The sequence below is a fragment of the Liolophura sinensis genome, chromosome 9, assembly GCF_032854445.1.
Source record: "Liolophura sinensis isolate JHLJ2023 chromosome 9, CUHK_Ljap_v2, whole genome shotgun sequence".
Lineage (NCBI taxonomy): Eukaryota > Metazoa > Mollusca > Polyplacophora > Chitonida > Chitonidae > Liolophura > Liolophura sinensis.
In genome coordinates this window covers 3,519,688-3,540,775 of record NC_088303.1, presented here as the reverse complement: position 1 = coordinate 3,540,775, position 21,088 = coordinate 3,519,688, and the positions used below count along the sequence as shown (strand labels likewise).

At 42.9% G+C, this 21,088-nt stretch overlaps 1 protein-coding gene across 2 annotated transcripts; it reads right to left on the bottom strand.

Annotated features, from left to right (window-relative positions):
• Positions 1-3,972: 3,972 nt before the first annotated feature.
• On the bottom strand, positions 3,973-19,410 carry LOC135475369 (uncharacterized). 2 transcript variants are annotated; one of them, XM_064755234.1, is made up of 5 exons: positions 17,916-17,935; positions 17,075-17,097; positions 9,597-9,909; positions 7,705-7,924; positions 3,973-7,269 (listed from the first exon to the last, which is right to left on the bottom strand). In XM_064755234.1, the coding sequence occupies exons 3-5, from the start codon at positions 9,874-9,876 to the stop codon at positions 5,097-5,099; spliced, it is 2,673 nt and encodes an 890-aa protein (XP_064611304.1). In that variant the 5' UTR covers positions 9,877-9,909; positions 17,075-17,097; positions 17,916-17,935; the 3' UTR covers positions 3,973-5,096. The 2 variants fall into 2 exon arrangements, with proteins under 2 accessions (XP_064611304.1, XP_064611303.1); XM_064755233.1 differs by lacking the exon at positions 17,075-17,097 and having other exon boundaries at positions 17,916-19,410.
• Between the last annotated feature and the right edge of the window lie 1,678 nt (positions 19,411-21,088).

Here is a 21,088-nt window from a genome sequence, read left to right as displayed (position 1 = left end):
TTGCGCGGTATCTTTATATTGGACAAAATAACGGCCTCAGAGATGAAGGAGGAGACTTATAAGGCCATATCAAAACATCGTCACTCCCTCGACTGATTTCACTGCGTTTCCCGTTGAGTTTTGGTTTGATGGGCTCATAAAAATTGTCGTGTATTGAGTCTGGGTACATATGCATTATTTATTCAGTGTATCTAGAAACATCACAAAGTGAAAGACTGACATTAAAGCGAGAATTATTTTGGAAGCTGAAAAAAGGGTAATCTTAGGCTTATAGCCTCGAAGCATAAAAGGGGGAGTAACTATACCGTGCATTGGGAAGGGGCCTCCGTTGTCTGGTGGTTAGCGTGCTACTCGGGAGCCTCTAACTAAGGTGAATTCTGGTTTCATTCATTCGATTAGAACATTCCTAGCGTCTTTCCAACCTCACTGAAAATTGAAAGTTTCTCTTAACATGATTCCGTCCTAATTCCGTACGTTATATACTTTCTTAGTTTTCGTGATTTGTGTTAAACGACGTTTTGGAAATTTGCCTTGCGATTATTGATCTGGGTCCAGTTATTCGAAAGTGAATTAGCAGTTAAGCCCGCTATTGACTTTAGTCCGGTCTAAAGTGCCATTAGTTTTACATTAGGCAAAGACTGGCATTAAGGTTTAAGCCTGGCTTATCTTTTGATACATTTTTGAAAAAGCGAGTCCTGAAACGTCCATTTTGGTTGACGGATGCATGATATACGAATGTCGGTTTCGACGCATAGATTGCTCTCTTACGGGAATATCGGTACACTCAGATGACCATGTGTAACTATTCATCGCCCGCCCTTACGGAGAGTATGCTTTTTCCACGGCGTAGCCCTGTTCTGGTATTGAAGTGTAAATGAAAAGAAATGTATTGTTATAGATGTTGTTGACAGACTCATCTTATCTGAACCACGTCTGTGTTCGGAACCGGTTGTGGCGGAGAGTTTAAGGTGCTTTCCTTTCCAATCCAGGACTGGTATGCCGTGAATTTCTAGATTATCTTTTCTCTCTACATGCTCGTGGAAGGTGTTAACAGTAAGACTTATAAGAAACTTATAAGGCCGTACACACAGTTCGATTCGTGAAGTAGACATGGTGTACATATCACTAACTTATCAAAGACACTATACTTTACCCTGGATACATTACTACTTCAATACTATACTTTACCCCAGACACCCCAATTTCCTACACCCTAAAAAGCAACCACCATCGTATAAGTGCAATATTCTTGAATATGGAATTAAACAATAATAAAAAATAAATAAATGTATAATTGTCGCGGTCAGCATGTGCTTCCATAACCTACAAAACTACTGCCTGTACCGAGAGGGTTAGCTTTCACTTCGTGAAACAACTCGTTTAAGAAACTATTTTCAAGATAATGTATGAGGAATTATTTCAACATCATTTGATATCATGCAGCATCCCTTCAACAGGACACAAATTAGACGCTGCTGTCAACTACAGTGTTGCCACCGGCCTTTTTCCACTCCTGAAACTACCCTTGGTATTCTGACGTATTTACACCACTGAATTAGCTATTTCATCGTTAATTAGACTGCCGTTTAATTCCAGGAATCACGTTATAACACGTTATTCCAGCTTACACCAGTTTTATGCAAGGCAACTGTGATGATACCAGGAACAAGCTATACCTCTCTTATTCCACTTTTATGCCAACCAGCTGTCGTGTTAGAAGCCATTTCTCCCCTTATTCCACTTTTATGCATTAAACCCACACTACTTTGGTAGTGTTTTTATTGATGTGCATAGGCGAACCTTCCTGTCTTGGTGCAATGATGTCTATAATGGCTGGATAAATCATATCAGGCCAGAACACAGCACGTAACTGTGTGTGTACAAGACTTGCGTCGCAGTGCTTTTATTATCTACACACGATGATTTTGCCTTAAGCGTTTAAGGTTTAACACCTAGAACGGTCCTCTTTAACTACTGGGCCATGCGATAAGTTTTGTATGTCTGCGCAAGATGAAACTATGTAACTGAAGCCTGTTATTTATTTTCTGTCCCAAATTTTCTACTTTCATTCTGCCACAATAAACTAGCACGAAATGCACTCTACATCAATTTCTCTGACTCATTCCATCCTTTATATCTAGATTGTTAGAGGCGTTTGGGGGTCAACGTGCCTCTTAACTTCTATTTTCATCAGTTATTTTTTTAAACTGGACAGGCTCTACATTTTAAACTTTCGCATTCTTGCATTTGCTTCTATTATCTAACCCATCCCTAAAATTAAATTATTAGGGATCTTCCGGTGCCATTAGGCCCCAAAATGTCACCCAGTCGTGATATGAGAGATAATTTACTCTTCAAAGTTCAGAACTGGCGTTTAATCCCCTTTCAGTCATCACGAAACCAGGTAAAATGAGCTCCACGGGTGACTAAACTTGACTCTTCCAATTGACATTCACAAGCAATACGTTGTAAACCTTTGCACAGAAGCAATACGTTGTAAACCTTTGCACAGAAGCAATACGTTGTAAACCTTTGTACAGAAGCAATACGTTGTAAACCTTTGTACAGAAGCAATACGTTGTAAACCATTGCACAGAAGCAATATGTTGTAAACCTTTGCACAGAAGTGCAGGATGCCATTAAAAGTGAAATTGAGGTATGTGAGTTTCCTTGGGAATATGTTTCTTTTCTTATTCTGATGTTGAATTTTTCCACTTTTTTCTGTCAGTGTTTGGATTTACCAAAAAATCCGTTTGCCATTGGTTTTTTTCCTTCCTAAGCTTCCAATAAACCGGACGAGCGAGCTAAAAGCGCGAAAAAGAAGAAAAAAAACCACGGCGTGTAAATTTAAGTCATTTCTGCCGGTTTGAAAAAGAAAACTAAGTATGCCTTACATGCTTAACTGGCGACCGTCGGCCTGATAAAAAGAACTAGTTCGTCTCGTATTTATACTGGGCTTGTATAATTAAACTACTTATCATTAAACAAAACAGTCTCTGATCAGCCTTCTGCTTTGTGACATTACGCCATTCATACAACGCTTATCAGGTGACTTTGGGTATGTTCGGTACAAGCGCAAAACGCGCTCAAAAGTCTTTTTCAGGTAAACATATATATCACCAATATTTATTTCAACAAATGGTAAATAGTACGAAACCGCGGAAGGGACACAGCTTTATAATCCTTCTTCTTTGGCCGTCGAAAAGAAAAAGAGAATAAAAAAAAGCTATTTTGCTAACGCGGGAAAAGTATTTAATCAACCAATCAAAATGCTGATAGTTGAAATAATAGCTTCTAATTGGCCATTAAATCAGGGGAATGTACTTTGCCCCGAGTTAGCTGATTTAGTTTCTTTGTTCTATTTTTTCCGACGGCTAAAATTTTTTTTTTATTTAGAATGCAGCATGCAAGCGGTGATGCCATTGGCTGGCTAAGTCCGCTAACTACTTTCCCCTGACTTAGTGGACCAGCGGGCATGCTGCATTCTTAATAACGGCACTTCTCATTGGATCACTAACACAGGGGAAAGTAATTTCCTGGTGAAAAAAAATTTAGAGAATAAATTCTCTTTCTTTTGACCGTCGGACAAAAGAGAATAAAGAGACTAAATGAGCTAAGCCAGGGCAAAGTACATTCGCCAATTAGAAGCTATTATTTCAACTATCAGCATTTTGATGGCTTGGCTACTTTCCCGGATTAAGCAGAATTTTTTTTTTTATTCAAAAAATAAGAATTACAAAAACGTGCCTTCCACGGTTCCGTAAAACAATACCGTTTTTATTCAATGGCAAAAAAAGTAATCAAGCCAATTTTAGTTATATGATCTGATACAAAAAAAATTGGAAATTACATACATGGCCATGGAAATGTCCGCTCAGGCGCCGCCATGGGGAGCTATCAGTGAATGAAAAATAGTTCAGGGTTGTGTAAAGGCGGTCACAACATGGAACTTTTTCCTAAACTATTTCTATAAGATCATAGTCCTTACAGCGTATACCACAACAATTAAGAAATTTTATACAGAGATCTTGAAGTACGCTAAGAGAGATCTTAGGTCACTGGGGTCACGGTGATGAGACAGAAAGTGATGTCAAAAAACATAAAAACTGTCTCAACCTTTTGCTTCCAGTAATATTTTATAAATATGCATTCCCGTTATCTAAATGATGTACACCATGTTTCCAACCAACACCTGAAACAATTTTATTGATGAATGCTGATTAAATAGCTCCGCACGAGGACACGAGCGGTGAGGCTAAGCCTAAGTACAGGCTGCGAAGGTCAAGACTGTCTCGCTATTTTTCGATGACAAACATTCATGGTATGAATCGTTTTTATTTATTCACATGGGCAAAATACATACGTGTACCTGACGCTGAACAGTCACGTTATATTAACTAATAATAGGCAATGTACAGAACTACAGTTTTATATTTACATGTTAATATCATATGGACAGAAAAGTTTGCAATGAGTTTGCACGGAAACGTGGGAGGGACACGTTATGAAAACGTAGTGTAACATTGTAAAGGTTTCCACATAAATACTGACTACAACGTGTCAAACTGAACGTTAACAGCTTTACAGCTGGTCATTATGGAGAGATCCAAAAAAGTAAAAGCAAGAATTAAGATCCTGTTATTACAATTATGAATTTTCCGTCACAATAAAAGAAAATTCTTTTGCGTTCAACTTATTTTTCGGTAAGTGCCCTCCAGTGTTAATATCACAGTCAAGTTATATGTACAGTTAATATCCAGTGGTGTGGTTTCACAACTTAAAGTAAATACATTATATGATGTGCTCATTTGAGGAGACAAGTTTTACTGTTGGACAAGACTGTAGCGTGATATAAATATTTGTCTCTATTATAAAGGGGCAGAACATCTTGAAAATGCTTAAAACATATGTGTGGAGAAAATTAACCATTCCTATAACCAATGTATTAACTAATCATTATCAAATATATCAACCCTAATATTATGATGATAATTTCAGGTAGCTGTTTAAGGCCTTTTAACAGCATGGTATTATTATGTTGTGTCAAAACCAGTCAATTTACCCTGTAACTGCATTGGACCATACTAGTGTAGGTTTCATGACTTTCGCAAGGTCATATCCATGTACGTGTTGTCAGTATCTGCTAACGGCGTCTCCACCACATCCCAGTTTATGAGATTTACTTCTCCAGTCTCCAAAACAAAACATCTAGACGGCGTCTGTGTCTCCATTCCATTTGTTTCCGGCGCACTAGCGAATCCATTGTTCCCAAACACTGAAAAGTCAGCCCATGTGTTTTGCTGAGCTGTGTCGCGTTGGCTGACTCCGAGTGTAGAGAAATCTTCCCAGGTCGACAAAAACTTGTAGCTTATCGCAGGTTTTGACGGCCGGGTACCTGACATACACTCGTAAGTGTCATTTGTTCTGGGATCAGTCTTGGAAATTGGACTCCAGTGGGTGGACAGATGATCCGATATCTCGGAGAAGGATCGGCTACATGTGCGCTCGAACTCTTCTTCTTCTACGGTCTGAATACAGCGGACATCTTGGCAAGGACAGGACAGTGTGCTTGACCGCCGTCGGGACGAGGGGTCCGGAATGTCCACCAACAGACTGGATCTCCCGGGTGAGGTCGAAGCGGTCGTCCAACTGGAATCGACGATGTCTTTGGTTGGTGTGAGAAGGGGCGACAGTGGTAACAAAGGAGACAGACGCGTTGGAGACGCTGTGAGAAGGTCAACGGTACCCCCACAAATCTGAGAAGATAACGGGGGCATGGAGATCATATCAAAGAGAGGAGGGGAGGCCAACCGATCGGGCACAGCGACGTCCGCTGGTACAATGTCATCCAGACGTTCGTAAGACTTGTTAATCTCGTCATACACAACTTGATCAGCATTGCTTTTGTACAGGTTATTGTCATCGGCCACAGGACCTTGTGTGTTCAATGGCCAATTACAAACCTGCGAAATCAGTTTATTTAGGTCGTCCTCTTCAGAAGAAGAACTAACCAGCTTGTTCGATTTTATGAACATGCTGGCCACTTTAGACGCCCGAGCTTTTCTGGACGTTTGCTTCTGGTGTCGTCTGACCAGCTGTGTGGACCTTGGCCTGTCAGGGAGAGCTGGCGGCTCGTCTGTACTGTTCACACCTGCCTTGAACCCCAAGTGTTTTTGCAAATCTTTTCTAAAATTGTCCAGTTCCTCGTAGTCATTTTCACGCATTAGCCTGTCAGCTGAGTAGCTCCGCTGAAGTTTTCTACCCACTGGAACAGACGTTTCAGCCAGGCTGTCTGCGGGGATAGCCGCATAATCGTTAGACGCCGCTGAAGTTTTCCTTGACGGAATGTCCATATAGATATTGGAAACAACCGAAATTTTTTTCTTGGGAGAGGTTACGGTTTCCTCATTGTTAAATTTTTCCTCAGCAGTCTCATCAGCAGTCCTATAGTTTTCATTTAGATTACCTCCATAATGCTGATTCCTCGATGAGTCTTTAGGATCACACCCTAGGGTTGTCGCCCTTGGTTTGGATTCCTCTGCAGGGCATGAAGTTGACACAGCACTGTCAAACGAATTACTGGTGTTTCGGAGGACGTCATCGGTGTTGAGCTCTTCATCAATCTGACTTTTGTTATCTGTCCCAAACATGATTCCGGAATCACGCGATGTAATGGAACCGGACGCTCTGGACACGGTGGATGACACTGACACTGTCCTGTCTTTGTCTCTAATGACGACATCAGTATCCTTCTGTCCTTCCTTGATCATGTCAACGATCAAGTTGGTAGCCGGAAGACTGTGGCACTTGGAGAAATTTTCCATGGATCGAGTTGGGCGAACTGGATTGTTCACAGGGTCACAGGTGGATAGGTCTCCAGCCGTTAGTCGTCGAGGGTGAGTCTCAATGACATGTTTTGGGGGTGAGAATGGCTGACCGTCGAGTTTAAGCCCGGCTATGCTTTTCGGAAGCGAAGTGGACCGGGATGCCATCAGATGTTTAGGTACTGTGGATCGGAGTGGCCGTTCTGGCTCTTCACTCCATGTAGCGATTTCTTCGGGATAGACATCAGTGGTCACATGAGACTGATGTTGGTCAAGTAGGATCTTGTAGTTCAGCACACTGCCGGTTGTGGAACATGTTCTCTGCCGAGTAGCCGAATGCTGCCGAATGGCCAGCGCCTGTTGAATGCAGCTTTTGATTTGTCCGAGAATTTCAGGAGCTCTCGGCGAGAAAAGTAAATAATCTCCTTCACCGGAATCGGCCATTCTGAATTGTCAAACAAAACAGTATAACTTAGACAAAGGAGAACATTCATTACACAAAAGAGAAAAAAACATGTGTACTAATGATGATAGCTAATAACACAAAGACGCCCTTGTAATGTTTTCCACATTTCCCAGCTAATCCATGAACATTTTCTTATTTACAATAAAAAAGACCGGAAAAGCATGACAGACCAAAATTATAAGGCCAAAGAAAGTGGTATAGTATAACACAAATAGATGTCGGAATGGTTGTGTGCTTTCACGGAACAATCATTGTGAAATGTATTGTATCGGCTATTGTTTCTTTGTGGTGTTATTTAAACTTATATCAACGCGTTGTAAATAGTTGTCTACCAAAAACGTTCCCAGGCAGCAATAAACCTGTTGAAATCCATGGATACTCTTCCTTCAAAGCTCTACAAAATTCAGAACTCACGGTCCAGATTGTATCACGAGGATCTGATCTTTGTCCCTGTCGTCAGGTGTCCTGGCAAGATGGAAACTCTTGAGGATGTTGAGTCCCCAACTGTGCATGACGTGACAGTCGACTGGGTCCAACAAAGATAGGGCGGCAGGCGTCACTCTCAGCCAATAGTTCCCGGACAATTGCAGGTTGTGAGAGTCGTGGTTATCGATGATGGATATCTCCACGGCGTCTGAAGTAGAAACACATAGCAGTGGGAGCGGGCAGATCTCAAACTTGGCCAACTCCGCAATGACAACGTGCGATTTGGAGTGTAGACTCAAATTGAATTGTTTGAACGAAAAATATGACAAAACGCTATTTCAGATAAAGCGGCGGTGAGATCTGCCCCATTGACTTGTATTCGACTAATGCAATTACAACAGGACTGCTTTATTTCCTATACCGCTTTTACACATTGAGTTTAGTCGAGTTCTTCAAAGCACATACCGGCCCGGATAGCACAGTTGGTAGAGCGTCCGCTTCGGGACCGGTAGATCCAGGATCAATCCTTGATCGAGTCACACCTAAGACTTTAAAAGAGGAAGTTGTAACTTCCTCGCTTGGCGTTCAGCATGAAGGGGAAAGTGCAACGACTGGTTGACCCGTATCAGTATAATGGCTCGGGCGGGACGGCTTACTTACCTTCGGTAAGTCGTCTCAGTGATGCAGCACTAAATAAAAGAGCGGTGGAAATCCGTCCTGCAACAAGGAGGCACATTACACGTGCATGCACCCTAATGATTCCTTCGTCGTCATATGACTGAAAAATTGTTGAGTACGACGTTAATCCCCAAGCACTCACTCACTCACTCAAAGCACATAAAGCAGCGCTGACCGAATTTGCATTATTCGATATATCGCACCGTGCGAACGCGGCTTGTGAAATAAAGCTTGTTCTATTTTCGTTCATCTAGTGAAATAGGACGAGTCAGTGGGACGCATTTCATCGTGTCGTTGCGACTTGACACACTTTTAACCGACACGTGGATAAATCGCGTTCATACAACGCAATTTGTCGTATCGTTGTGCATAACTAAACAAAACAAAAGCGTCAATCGATTTCAGTCCAAAAGTACAATGATATGAAATTTAGTAGCTTGTCTTTTTTTCAGTTGTAAAAGCCGGGAGATCCCGGATCGGGTGATACCAAAGAGTTGAAAAATGGTATTTGTGGGTGCTCGTTTGGTACTCAGCACTAAGAAGTTAGAGCAAAGAAACATGACTGGTTGGTCCGGTGTCAGCATAATGTTACTGGGTGGAGTGTCATGTCTGGTGTCTACCGCATAGTACTTCAGTTACGGCAGCACTTTGGCGTCATGGACCAAAGTTATCCTACCAAACGACTACCTGGCTTTCATGTAAATGTTCAGTAAATGTGATGCCAACACAGCATTTTGGATAATTCTATATGACTGACGTCAAATCATTTTCAGCAACATCGCTGCATTTTTTACCTACGGGGCATGTAGGTTGCTATTATTTGAACAGTCACAATAATACCCTATCTGAGGTAAATTAAGAGATCGGGTTTCACCGGTTCCATATGACTATTTGCTAGTTGTTACACTGTCGTAGCTGCTCTGATTTTACTTTCCATGCTGCAATTTACAACTTACATACCAGAATACTAAGCTATAATTTGCAACATATCTTTGAAAACTGTTGATTGTGTCCCGTTATACAACTCCGTACTACATGGTTTTTTTCTTCATAAACTCTGGTGGTTGGTGTTGAAAGTTATTTTGGAAACTGGTCTTGTGAATCTTTGTTGGCAAATGGTGAGGCCTATATGAGACGCGTAGATTGGGTTGCCAATTTCTCCTATGCATAGCTATAGGTGTCTGTCAAACAGAAGCACTCACCTGTCGGCGGTTGCACAGAGGAGCGCCTGGGCCAGAGGATGTGGCGAAGAAGAATCATCCAGCTTTGCGTGTCTGCCTCACCGTACCCGGACAAGCTCAGGCGAACCTGGTTGTCCACGATCTCAAAAGCATAAGGATGCGTTTTGGATTTCGTCCGGCGCACGGCAGTGATGTTCTCCAAGATGATGGTGGTCTTCTCTGCGTGTGGGATGGAAGCGGATTCCTCGTCCACGTAGACGTCTACACGGGCGAGAGTCTGTCGTGCCGCCAGATCACTCATCTGATGCACTACCACCCACCGTCTCTTCCAGGGCTGGAAACAAACAGAAACGACGATGATGATCGAGGCTTATTTAACACAGAGTTTACAAAAGTATGCACGTAAAGCGTGGAAACGCTCAAACTAGACTCGGCACTCCCGCCGTCACACGCGCACACACTTGAACCAGACAATTCCGTGTCTTTATGGTTCCCCATTATTCTGTTCACATCAATGGACATTTGCATGTCTGACTGGATGGTTCCCCATTATTCTGTTCACATCAATGGACATTTGCATGTCTGACTGGATGGTTCCCCATTATTCTGTTCATGTCAATGGACATTTGCATGTCTGACTGGATGGTTCCCCATTATTCTGTTCACGTCAATGGACATTTGCATGTCTGACTGGATGGTTCCCCATTATTCTGTTCACATCAATGGACATTTGCATGTCTGACTGGATGGTTCCCCATTATTCTGTTCACATCAATGGACATTTGCATGTCTGACTGGATGGTTCCCCATTATTCTGTTCATGTCAATGGACATTTGCATGTCTGACTGGATGGTTCCCCATTATTCAAGAGGATATGGAGGTATATCACATGGGTACAGAAGGATATGGAAAGATATCACATGGATACAAGAGGATATGGAGGTATATCACATGGATACAGGAGGATATGGAAAGATATCACATGGATACAAGAGGATATGGAGGTATATCACATGGATACAGGAGGATATGGAAAGATATCACATGGATACAAGAGGATATGGAGGTATATCACATGGGTACAGAAGGATATGGAAAGATATCACAAGGATACAAGAGGATATGGAGGTATATCACATGGATACAGGAGGATATGGAAAGATATCACATGTATACAGGAGAATATGGGAGGATATCACACAGATGCAGGGGGATATGGAAAGATATCACATGGATACAAGAGAATAAGGAAATATCACACATATACAGGAGGACATGGAAGGATATCATATAGATACAGGAAGACATGGAAATATATCACATGGATGCAGGAGAATATGGAAAGATAACACATAGATACAAGAGGATATGGAAACATATCATATGGATACAGGAAGATATGGAAAGATATCACATAGATACAGGAGGGTATGGAAAGATATCACATGGATACAGGAGAATATGGAAAGATAACACATAGATACAAGAGGATATGGAAACATATCATACAGATACAGGAAGATATGGAAGATATCACATAGATACAAGAGGATACGGAAAGATATCACATAGACAAAGGACAATATGGAGAGATATATTACATAGATACAGGAGGATATGGGAAGATATCACAGATATGGGGAATATGGAAAAATTCAGGAACAGCAACACTGTGAGGAGGGAAATTATTCAAATTTAGATCAAATTTAGGTGTAGTCCAATGAACCCTGGCTGTACTGACTACAAAGCAATCTGCTAGAATTTTTTTCCTCGTAATAATAAAGCTAATCCATCAGTAAACCAGCGATAAATGAACACAGTCAGAGCTAGCTAGTGGTGTTCATATAAACAATACAAATTATCATTGACATATTTGATAAGCCGGTTTTGCCTTACAAGTAAATAGGCCATCATTGTAAGAAATATAGTTGGTGACGATGTCAAGGGTCAACTTTGAAATATGTTATGATCATGGATATCTGTGTGATTTGAATACCTCAAAATAAACTTATCAGGTTGCTTTTCAACAACTCGCTCAAGCGTTTAAATGTACGATGGCGGATATCTTTATGAGCGGATACTCTCAAAAAGCAGCTGTGTACAAAAATACACAAGATTTGTACCAGAAGCATACATTAATTGAAAGTTATTGTGCACGTTCCATGTATCATCTTCACCTACATTTCTAAAGTGTTTCAAATTGTGTACCTGTGATACACATCTTGTTTAGCTACAACAACAATATATCTACAAAACCGTACACATTTGCTTTTTGAGAGTACAGGGGATGTTGATAGAACTCCCGCTTAGCTACTGAGAGCAGAAAGGTGGATGTGCAGAATAATCCCGCACAGCTACTGAGGGTAGAAACGTGGATGTTCAGAGTAATCCCGCACAGTTACTAAGGGTAGAGGTGGATGTTCAGAGTAATCCCACACAACTACTGAAAGCAGAAAAGTGGATGTGTACAGTAATGCCACGCAGCTACTGAGAGCACAGATGGATGTGTAGGGTAATCTCGCACAGCTACTGAGAGCAGTGGTGGATGTTCAGAGTAATCCCACACAGCTACTGAAAGCAGAAAGGTGGAGGTTTAGGGTAATCTCGCACAGTTACTGAGTGCAGAAAGGTGGATGTTCAGAGTAATGCCGCACAGTTACCGAGAGCAGAAAGGTGGATGTTCAGAGTAATCCCACACAGCTTCTGAAAGCAGAAAGGTGGAGGTTTAGGGTAATCTCGCACAGTTACTGAGTGCAGAAAGGTGGATGTTCAGAGTAATGCCGCACAGTTTCCGAGAGCAGAAAGGTAGATGTTCAGAGTAATCCCACACAGTTACTGAGTGCAGAAAGGTGCATGTGCACAGTAATCCCACACAGTTACTGAGTGCAGAAAGGTGCATGTGCACAGTAATGCCGCACAGTTACTGAGAGCAGAAAGGTGGATGTTAAGAGTAATCCCGCACAGCTAACGAGAGCTAAAAGGTGGCTGTTCAGAGTAATCCCGCACAGCTACCGAGAGTAGAGGTGGATGTTCAGAGTAATCCCGAGCAGCTACCGAGAGCACAGATGGATGTGTAGGGTAATCTCGCACAGCTACCGAGTGCAGAAAGGTGGATGTTCAGAGTAATCCCACACAGTTACTGAGTGCAGAAAGGTAGATGTTCAGAGTAATCCCACACAGTTACTGAGTGCAGAAAGGTGCATGTGCACAGTAATCCCGCACAGTTACTGAGAGCAGAAAGGTGGATGTTCAGAGTAATCCCGCACAGCTAACGAGAGCTAAAAGGTGGCTGTTCAGAGTAATCCCGCACAGCTACCGAGAGTAGAGGTGGATGTTCAGAGTAATCCCGAGCAGCTACCGAGAGCACAGATGGATGTTTAGGGTAATCCCGCACAGCTACTGAGAGCAGTGGTGGATGTTCAGAGTAATCCCACACAGCTACTGAAAGCAGAAAGGTGGAGGTTTAGGGTAATCTCGCACAGTTACTGAGTGCAGAAAGGTGGATGTTCAGAGTAATGCCGCACAGTTTCCGAGAGCAGAAAGGTAGATGTTCAGAGTAATCCCACACAGTTACTGAGTGCAGAAAGGTGCATGTGCACAGTAATCCCGCACAGTTACTGAGAGTAGAAGTGGATGTTTAGGGTAATCCCGCACAGTTACTGAGAGCAGAAAGGTGGAATGTTCAGAGTAATCCCGCACAGTTACTGAGAGCAGAAAGGCGGATGTTCAGAGTAATCCCGAGCAGCTACCGAGAGCAGAAAGGTGGATGTTCAGAGTAATCCCACACAGCTACTGAAAGCAGAAAGGTGGAGGTTTAGGGTAATCCCGCACAGTTACTGAGAGCAGAAAGGTGGATGTTCAGAGTTATCCCACACAGTTACTGAGTGCAGAAAGGTGGATGTTCAGAGTAATCCCGCACAGTTACTGAGGGTAGAAAGGTGGATGTTTAGGGTAAACCCGCACAGCTACCAAGAGCGGAAAGGTGGATGTTCAGAGTAATCCCGCATTGCCACTGAGAGCAGAAAGGTGGATGTTTAGAGTAATCCCGCACAGCCACTGAGGGTAGAAAGGTGGATGTTTAGGATAATCCCGTACAGTTACGGAGAGTAGAAGCTATCCCTTCTGATAGTCGGATTTGGATGTTGGATGTTTAGGGTAATCCCGCGGAGATACTGAGAACAAAAACGGCAATGATCAAAGTAATCCCGCACAGCAACCGAGAGCAGAAAGGTGGATGTTTGGAGTAATCCCGCACAGTTACTGAGAGCAGAGGTGGATATTTAGGGTGATCCCATAAAGCTACCGAGAGCAGAAAGGTGGATGTTCAGAGTAATCCCACACAGTTACTGAGAGCAGAGGTGGATGTTTAGGGTAATCCAGCACAGTTACTGAGAGCAGAGGTGGATGTTCAGAGTAATCCCATACAGCTACCGGGAGGAGAAGTGGACGTTTAGGGTAATCCCGCACAGTTACTGAGAGCAGAGGTGGATTTTCAGAGTATTCCCGCATAGCTACCGAGAGTAGAGGTGGATCTTCAAGGTAATCCCGCAAAGCTACGGGAAGCAGAGATGGATGTTTAGGGTAATCCCATAAAGCTGCCGAGAGCAGAAATGTGGTGTTCAGAGTAATCCCACACAGTTACTGAGAGCAGAGGTGGACGTTTAGGGTGATCCCATAAAGCTGCCGAGAGCAGAAATGTGGTGTTCAGAGTAATCCCACACAGTTACTGAGAGTAGATGTGGATGTGTAGGGTAATCTCGCACAGCTACTGAGGGCAGAGGTGGATGTTCAGAGTAATCCCACACAGCTACTGAGAGCAGAGGTGGATATTTAGGATAATCCCACAGAGCTACCGAGAGCAGAGGTGGATGTTCAGAGTAATCCCGCAAAGCTATCGAAAGCAGAAAGGTGGATGTTCAAAGCAATCCCGCGCAGCTACTAAGAGCAGAGGTGGATGTTCAGAGTAATCTCCCACAGCTACCAAGAGCAGAAAGGTGGATGTTCAGAGTAACCCAGCAAAACTACTTAGGATAGAGGTGGATGTTCAGAGTAATCCAGTACATCTACCGAGAAGAGAAAGGTGGATGTTCGGAGTAATCCCGCACTGCTACTGAGAGCAGAAGGGTGGATGTTCAGTGTAATCCCACACAGCTACTGAGGGCAGAGGTGGATGTTCAGAGTAATTTCACATAGCTACAGACAGCAGAGGTGGATGTGTAGGGTAATCTCGCACAGCTACTGAGGGCAGAGGTGGATGTTCAGAGTAATCCCACTCAGCTACCGAGAGCAGAAATTGGATGTTTAGAGTAATCCTGCACAGTTACTGAGAGCAGAAAGGTGGATGTTCAGAGTAATCCCGCACAGCTACCGAGAGCAGAAAGGTGGATGTTTAGAATGACCCCGCACAACTACTGAGGGTAGAGGTGGATGTTCAGAGTAATCCCGCGCAGCTACCGAGAGCAGAAAGATGGATGTTTAGAGTAATCCCACACAGCTACCGAGAGCAGAAAGGTGGCTGTTCAGAGTAATCCCGCACAGCTACCGAGAGCAGAAAGGTGGATGTTTAGAATGACCCCGCACAACTACTGAGGGCAGAGGTGGATGTTTAGGGTAATCAGGCACAGCTACTGAGAGTAGAGGTGGATGATTAGGGTAATCCCACACGGCTAATTAGGGTAGGCGTGGAATTTCAGAGTAATACCGCAGAGCTACCGATTGCAGAGGTGGATGTTCAGAGTAATCCCGCACAGTTACTGAGGGTAGAGGTGGATGTTCAGAGTAATTTCGCACAGCTACCGAGGGTAGAGGTGGGTTTTCAGAGTAATACAGCACAGCTACTGAGAGCAGAGATGGGCGTTCAGAGTAATCCCACACGGCTACTGAGGGTAGAGGTGGATGTTCAGAGTAATCCCGCACAGCTACAGAGAGCAGAGGTGGATGTTTAGGGTAATCAGGCACAGCTACTGAGAGCAAAGGTGGACGTTCAGAGAAATCCCGCACAACTGGTGAGCGTAGTGGTGGATGTTTACAGTAATCCCGCACAGTTACTAAGAGTAGAGATGGATGACCAGAGTAATTCCACATATCTACTGAGAGCAGAGATGTATGTTTAGGGTAATCAAACACAGTTACTGAGAGCAGAGGTGGGCCTTGAACGTAATCCCGCACATCTGCTGAGGGTAGGGGTGGATATTCAGAGAAATCCCACACCGTTACCGAGGGCAGAGGTGGATGTTTAGGGTAATCCCACACAGCTACTGAGGGCAGAGGTGGATGTTCACAGTAATCCCTCACAGCTACCGAGAGCAGAAAGTTGGATGTTCAGAGTAATTCTCCACAGCTACTGAGGGTAGAAGTGGATGTTCAGAGTAATCTCGCACAGCTACTCAGAGCAGAAGGTGGATGTTCAGAGTAATCCAGCACAGGGACTGAGATTAGACATGGATGTTTAGGGTAATCCCGCACAGTTATTGAGAGTAGAAGGGGGTGTTTAGGGTAATCTTGCACAGCTACTGAGGTTAGAGGTGGATGTTCAGAGTAGTCTCGCACAGCTACCGAGAACAGAGGCGGATGTTTAGGGTAATACAGCACACCTACTGAGGGTAGAGGTGGATATTTGGAGTGATCCGGCACAGCTACTGAGGGTAGAAACGTGGATGTTCAGAGTAATACCGCACAGCTACTGAGGGCAGAGGTGAATGTCCACAGTAAACCCACACAGCTACTGAGAGCAGAGGTGGATGTTTAGGGTAATCCCATACAGCTACCGAAAGCAGAGGTGGATGTTCAGAGTAATCCCGCACAGCTACTAAGGGTAGATGTGGATGTCCAGAGTAAACCCACACAGCTACTGAGAGCAGCAATGGATGTTTAGGGTAATCCCACACAGCTACCGAGAGCAGAAAGGTGGCTGTTCAGAGTAATCCCGCACAGTTACTGAGAGCAGAAAGGTGGATGTTCAGAGTAATCCCGCGCAGCTACCGAGAGCAGAAAGGTGGATGTTCAGAGTAATCCCGCACAGCTACTGAGGGCAGAAAGGTGGATGTTTAAAATGACCCCGCACAGCCACTGAGGGTAGAGGTGGATGTTCAGAGTAATCCCGCACAGCTACTAAGAGTAGAGGTAAATGTTTAGGGTAGTACCGCACAGATACTGAGAGTAGAGGTGGGCGTTCAGAGTAATACCGCCAGTCCCCAATATAGGACTATACACAAGCATGGTGCTTTATAAAGGTACAGCGTTACCTAACGTTTATAGCGCTTTGTCTGTAAATGTACAGACCTGATAATTTACTGTAAATTTATCTGTCGTGTTAAATTTAACAGTGAAGTATTGTATGTACATAGAGATAATTGACAGTGAGTGCGCTCTGCTGCGGCCCTATGCACCTGGAAAGGTGTGGTGGTTTCCTATACACCTGTAAAGGTATGGGTGGTTTCCTATACACCTGGAAAGGTGTGGGTGGTTACCTAATTAAGTTAGTATCCAGTTTCCTCACCTATAAATACACTTATCGCCCACCTGTCCATGTTGGGGATAAACATTTTGTTAAGGAATAAAAAAAATAACAATCAGAAAGAGAAAAAATAGTAATATCAAGGAATTTTATGTGTTCTATATATGTAGGCGGTGCCCTACATTTGTGCGTTGGTTGTTATCTTTAATTTCTTCAACATTATATATCGGTAAAAAGCTGTTTACTGCAACAATTTGTCATAAACTTGCAAGGCAAAGGACTGATGGCACCGAGGCGTGAGACGTTACAGCTTACGTAGACATAAAATTAACATTTCAAACTTACTAAAAGACAGAGGTCGATGTATTGAGTGCTTGTCTGTGCATAAAACACTGGGAACCGCCCCCTATCAAATGTCATTCACTTCTTAATCTCTCGCTAAGTAGGTCAAATGTATCCCAATACACTGGCTTTCGCGAATGCATTTGAACACAATAATCCAGCAAACAGCCAAGTTTTATTGAGCTGTGTATTCATTTTAGGATTTTTTTCCTGTAGAATTACTTCACCCAGCGCACGAATTAAATTTCTCACAAAGAAACATTATTTTGTTTTTAAACAAATAAAATGTGAATATATCTGAAGAAGAATCAAGCTGAACCAAACTTCTTCAGCATTATACTTGCACTGAGATTAAACATTATTTGCTCAATATATCCGTACCTAATGAAATCAATGTTCTTTTACTTTATTACTTAATATGATATTGACTACAGTTTGATGTCTTACATAATTCCCTTAAAAGCATAGCCGCATTGCACGTTTTATTGCACGCAAATAAGGCACAAACAATATAAAGAGCTTCAAGAAAGAAAGTTCTTACCTTCACTTTTAAGCCTCGGGAACGAGATGGAAACTTGACATCGACGTAGCCGGCTTTCTGTCTTAGTTGATCCATAATTGTGAGAGTGATTAAACGAAACTGTGACACGGCCTCGCTCGTTAATTTCCGGTCAGATCCAAGTCTATAATGCGGGAGATGTCACCGATCGGACGGCATGTGAAGATAGGTCACATGATAAGGGGAGATAATAGATTGTAATCTACCCACGACAGTTCCCGCGCACTTTCATTTTGTTACATGTGCATGGAGCTCGGTGCACCTAAAAATCTGTCTTCGGTAAAGAAAATAAACAACACTCAGAGGCCGAAATTTCACCTTGTGTAATCATACTCATGTACACTAAATACTCCCTAATTCGCATCAAGTGTCACATGCAACCATGTAACTTTGAATGTCTGTTTTTTTCGGAGCAGCCAAACAGGCCTATTTAGAGAATTGACGTCTGATGTTTTGTGTCTTTTGGTCCAGGCGACCTGTACGTGGGTCGCTGTAGATGATGCACTGGGTTACAAGGCTTTAAAACTAATAATCATATTATAAGATATGGATACTAATTTCATTTATGCACCTAGAACATTTGTTGTGTCTTTTTCTTTTTGCAATCCGACCAAGTTTCTTATTTTATATACTTTCTAAGTTCTTTGGTGGTTTGTGTTGACCGTTGCTCGAAATTCCTCTTACCGTTATAATTATGGCTCCAAGGATATCAAATGTCTTAAGATATCAAATTATCTACGCTTACTGCTTGGTTTCCTTGGTTCCTTTACGAATGATTCGCAGTATTAATTAATTCTTACCCTGCTACCGCGTTTCTTCGCTTCATTACCGCGTTAAATCGGTTCACTACCGCGTTACCTCGCTTCACTACCGCGTTACCTTTCTTCACTTCCGGGTTACCTCGCTTCACTACTTCGTCACCTCGCTTCGCTACCGCATTACCTTGCTTCACTACCTCGTTACCTCGCTTCACTGTCGAGTCACCTTTCCTCACTACCGCGTTATCTCGCTTCACTACTTCGTTACCTCGTTTCGCTACCGCATTACCTTGCTTCACTGCCTCGATACCTCTCTTCACTACTGCGTTACCTCGTTTCACAATGTTTCTACTTCAATTCGCTACCTCGCTGCCTCGTTACTTACTTGGTCTTTGTCGGGGAGAAGTACCTGATACAACCATTTTCCCTGGAAAAGGACTACAATAATGGTACGGATGGTGTGACTCTTGTGTTTAGTTTATTTATTTATTTGATTGGTGTTTTACGCCGCATTCAAGAATATTTCACTTATACGACGTCGACCAGCAGCATGGTGGCAGGAAACCAGGCAGAGCCCGGGGATAACCCACAACCATCCGCAGGTTACTGGGAGACCTTCCCACGTGCGGCCGCTGAAGAAGCGAGCATGAGCTGGACTTGAACTCACAGCAACCGCATGTTGTGATTTATTATGTGTAATATTAATATATACACATATAGGCATACACATATGCCCATCAAGGAGATGACTATATTACTGTGGAGTAGTCTGGTCACCAAGTATAACTATAAACATGCAGGGTTATGCTAGTCTATATTTTCAGTCTCTTCATAATATAAGTGTGTGTTTAACTATCCATACCAAGAGGATATAGCCTGCATGAGGCTATAGAGTGACGCAGCAATGCATGAGGCTATAGAGTAATGGAGCAATGCATGAGGCTATAGAGTAATGGAACAATGCATGAGGCTATAGAGTGAGGCAGTGATGCATGAGGCTATAGAGTGAGGCAGTGATGCATGAGGCTATAGAGTGATGCAGTGATGCTATAGAGTAATGGAGCGATGCATGAGGCTATAGAGTGAGGCAGTGATGCATGAGGCTATAGAGTGAGGCAGTAATGCATGAGGCTATAGAGTAAAAGAGCGGTGCATGAGGTTGTAGAGTGACGCGGTGATGCATGAGGCTATAGAGTGAGGCAGTGATGCATGATGCTATAGAGTGAGGCAGTGATGCATGAGGATATAGAGTAATGGAGCGATGCATGAGGCTATAGAGGCAGTGATGCATGAGGCTATAGAGTGAAGCAGTGATGCATGATGTTATAGAGTAATGGAGCGGTGCATGAGGCTATAGAGTGAGGCAGTGATGCATGATGCTATAGAGTAATGGAGAGATGCATGAGGCTATAGAGGCAGTGATGCATGAGGCTATAGAGTGAAGCAGTAATATATGAGGTTATAGAGTAATGGAGCGATGCATGAGGCTATAGAGGCAGTGATGCATGAGGCTATAGAGTGAGGCAGTGATGCATGATGTTATAGAGTAATGGAGCGATGCATGAGGTTATAGAGTGACGCAGTGATTAACGAGGCTATAGAGTGACGCAGTGATGCATTGGGCTATAGAGTCATGGAGCAATGCAGGAAGCTAACAATTCCATTTTTTGCTGATTTCCAAATTTCGCAAAATCTATCGCGTAGATCAAACGCGGTTTAGAGATATGATCTTGTTTCTCAAAACATGATGTTTCCTTCTTAAAGAAGACAACATATACAGCCGGTTTCCCAGACTTGTCTATATTCCAATCAAAGGCAGCCAACATCAAACTGCCAATCACAGCTGTATGAAAAGGAAAGACATAAGGACAACAGTTAGTTACTTGTGAACTGAACAATACCGTTGGGTATTAAAGTATACATTATACATTAAGATGCTTTGCTTTCAAACTCCAGGTTACACAAGATGTGGGTTCAAAAACAGCCTCGGGGAATTTTCCAGATTACCCTGCTTTCTTTGTGGTAGGGGCTTTAATAAATTAAAAATTTAAGCCATTTTTTCATGTAGTCTTACTTGAAGTTTGCAGAAGACAACTTGTATTGCACAAATATGACATTGTCACATGTGGAAAAGTGGCTCAGTAAAACTTGCCAAAATAATGTTAGTTTGCGCCACCCATAATATATTAACCATCATCGTACAAGCTTAAAATACTCAAGCAGGACGTAAAACAACAAGCAATTACATGTAGCTATTTCAACTCCTATATACACATAACATGTATTCTTTGGGTATAATGTGCGCTCAACAACTTTTCAGCCCTATGATAGGAATGAATCTGTTTGAGAAAGTTTCTACTGCAACTTCCGAGAACATGGCAGGTACATGAACCCAAA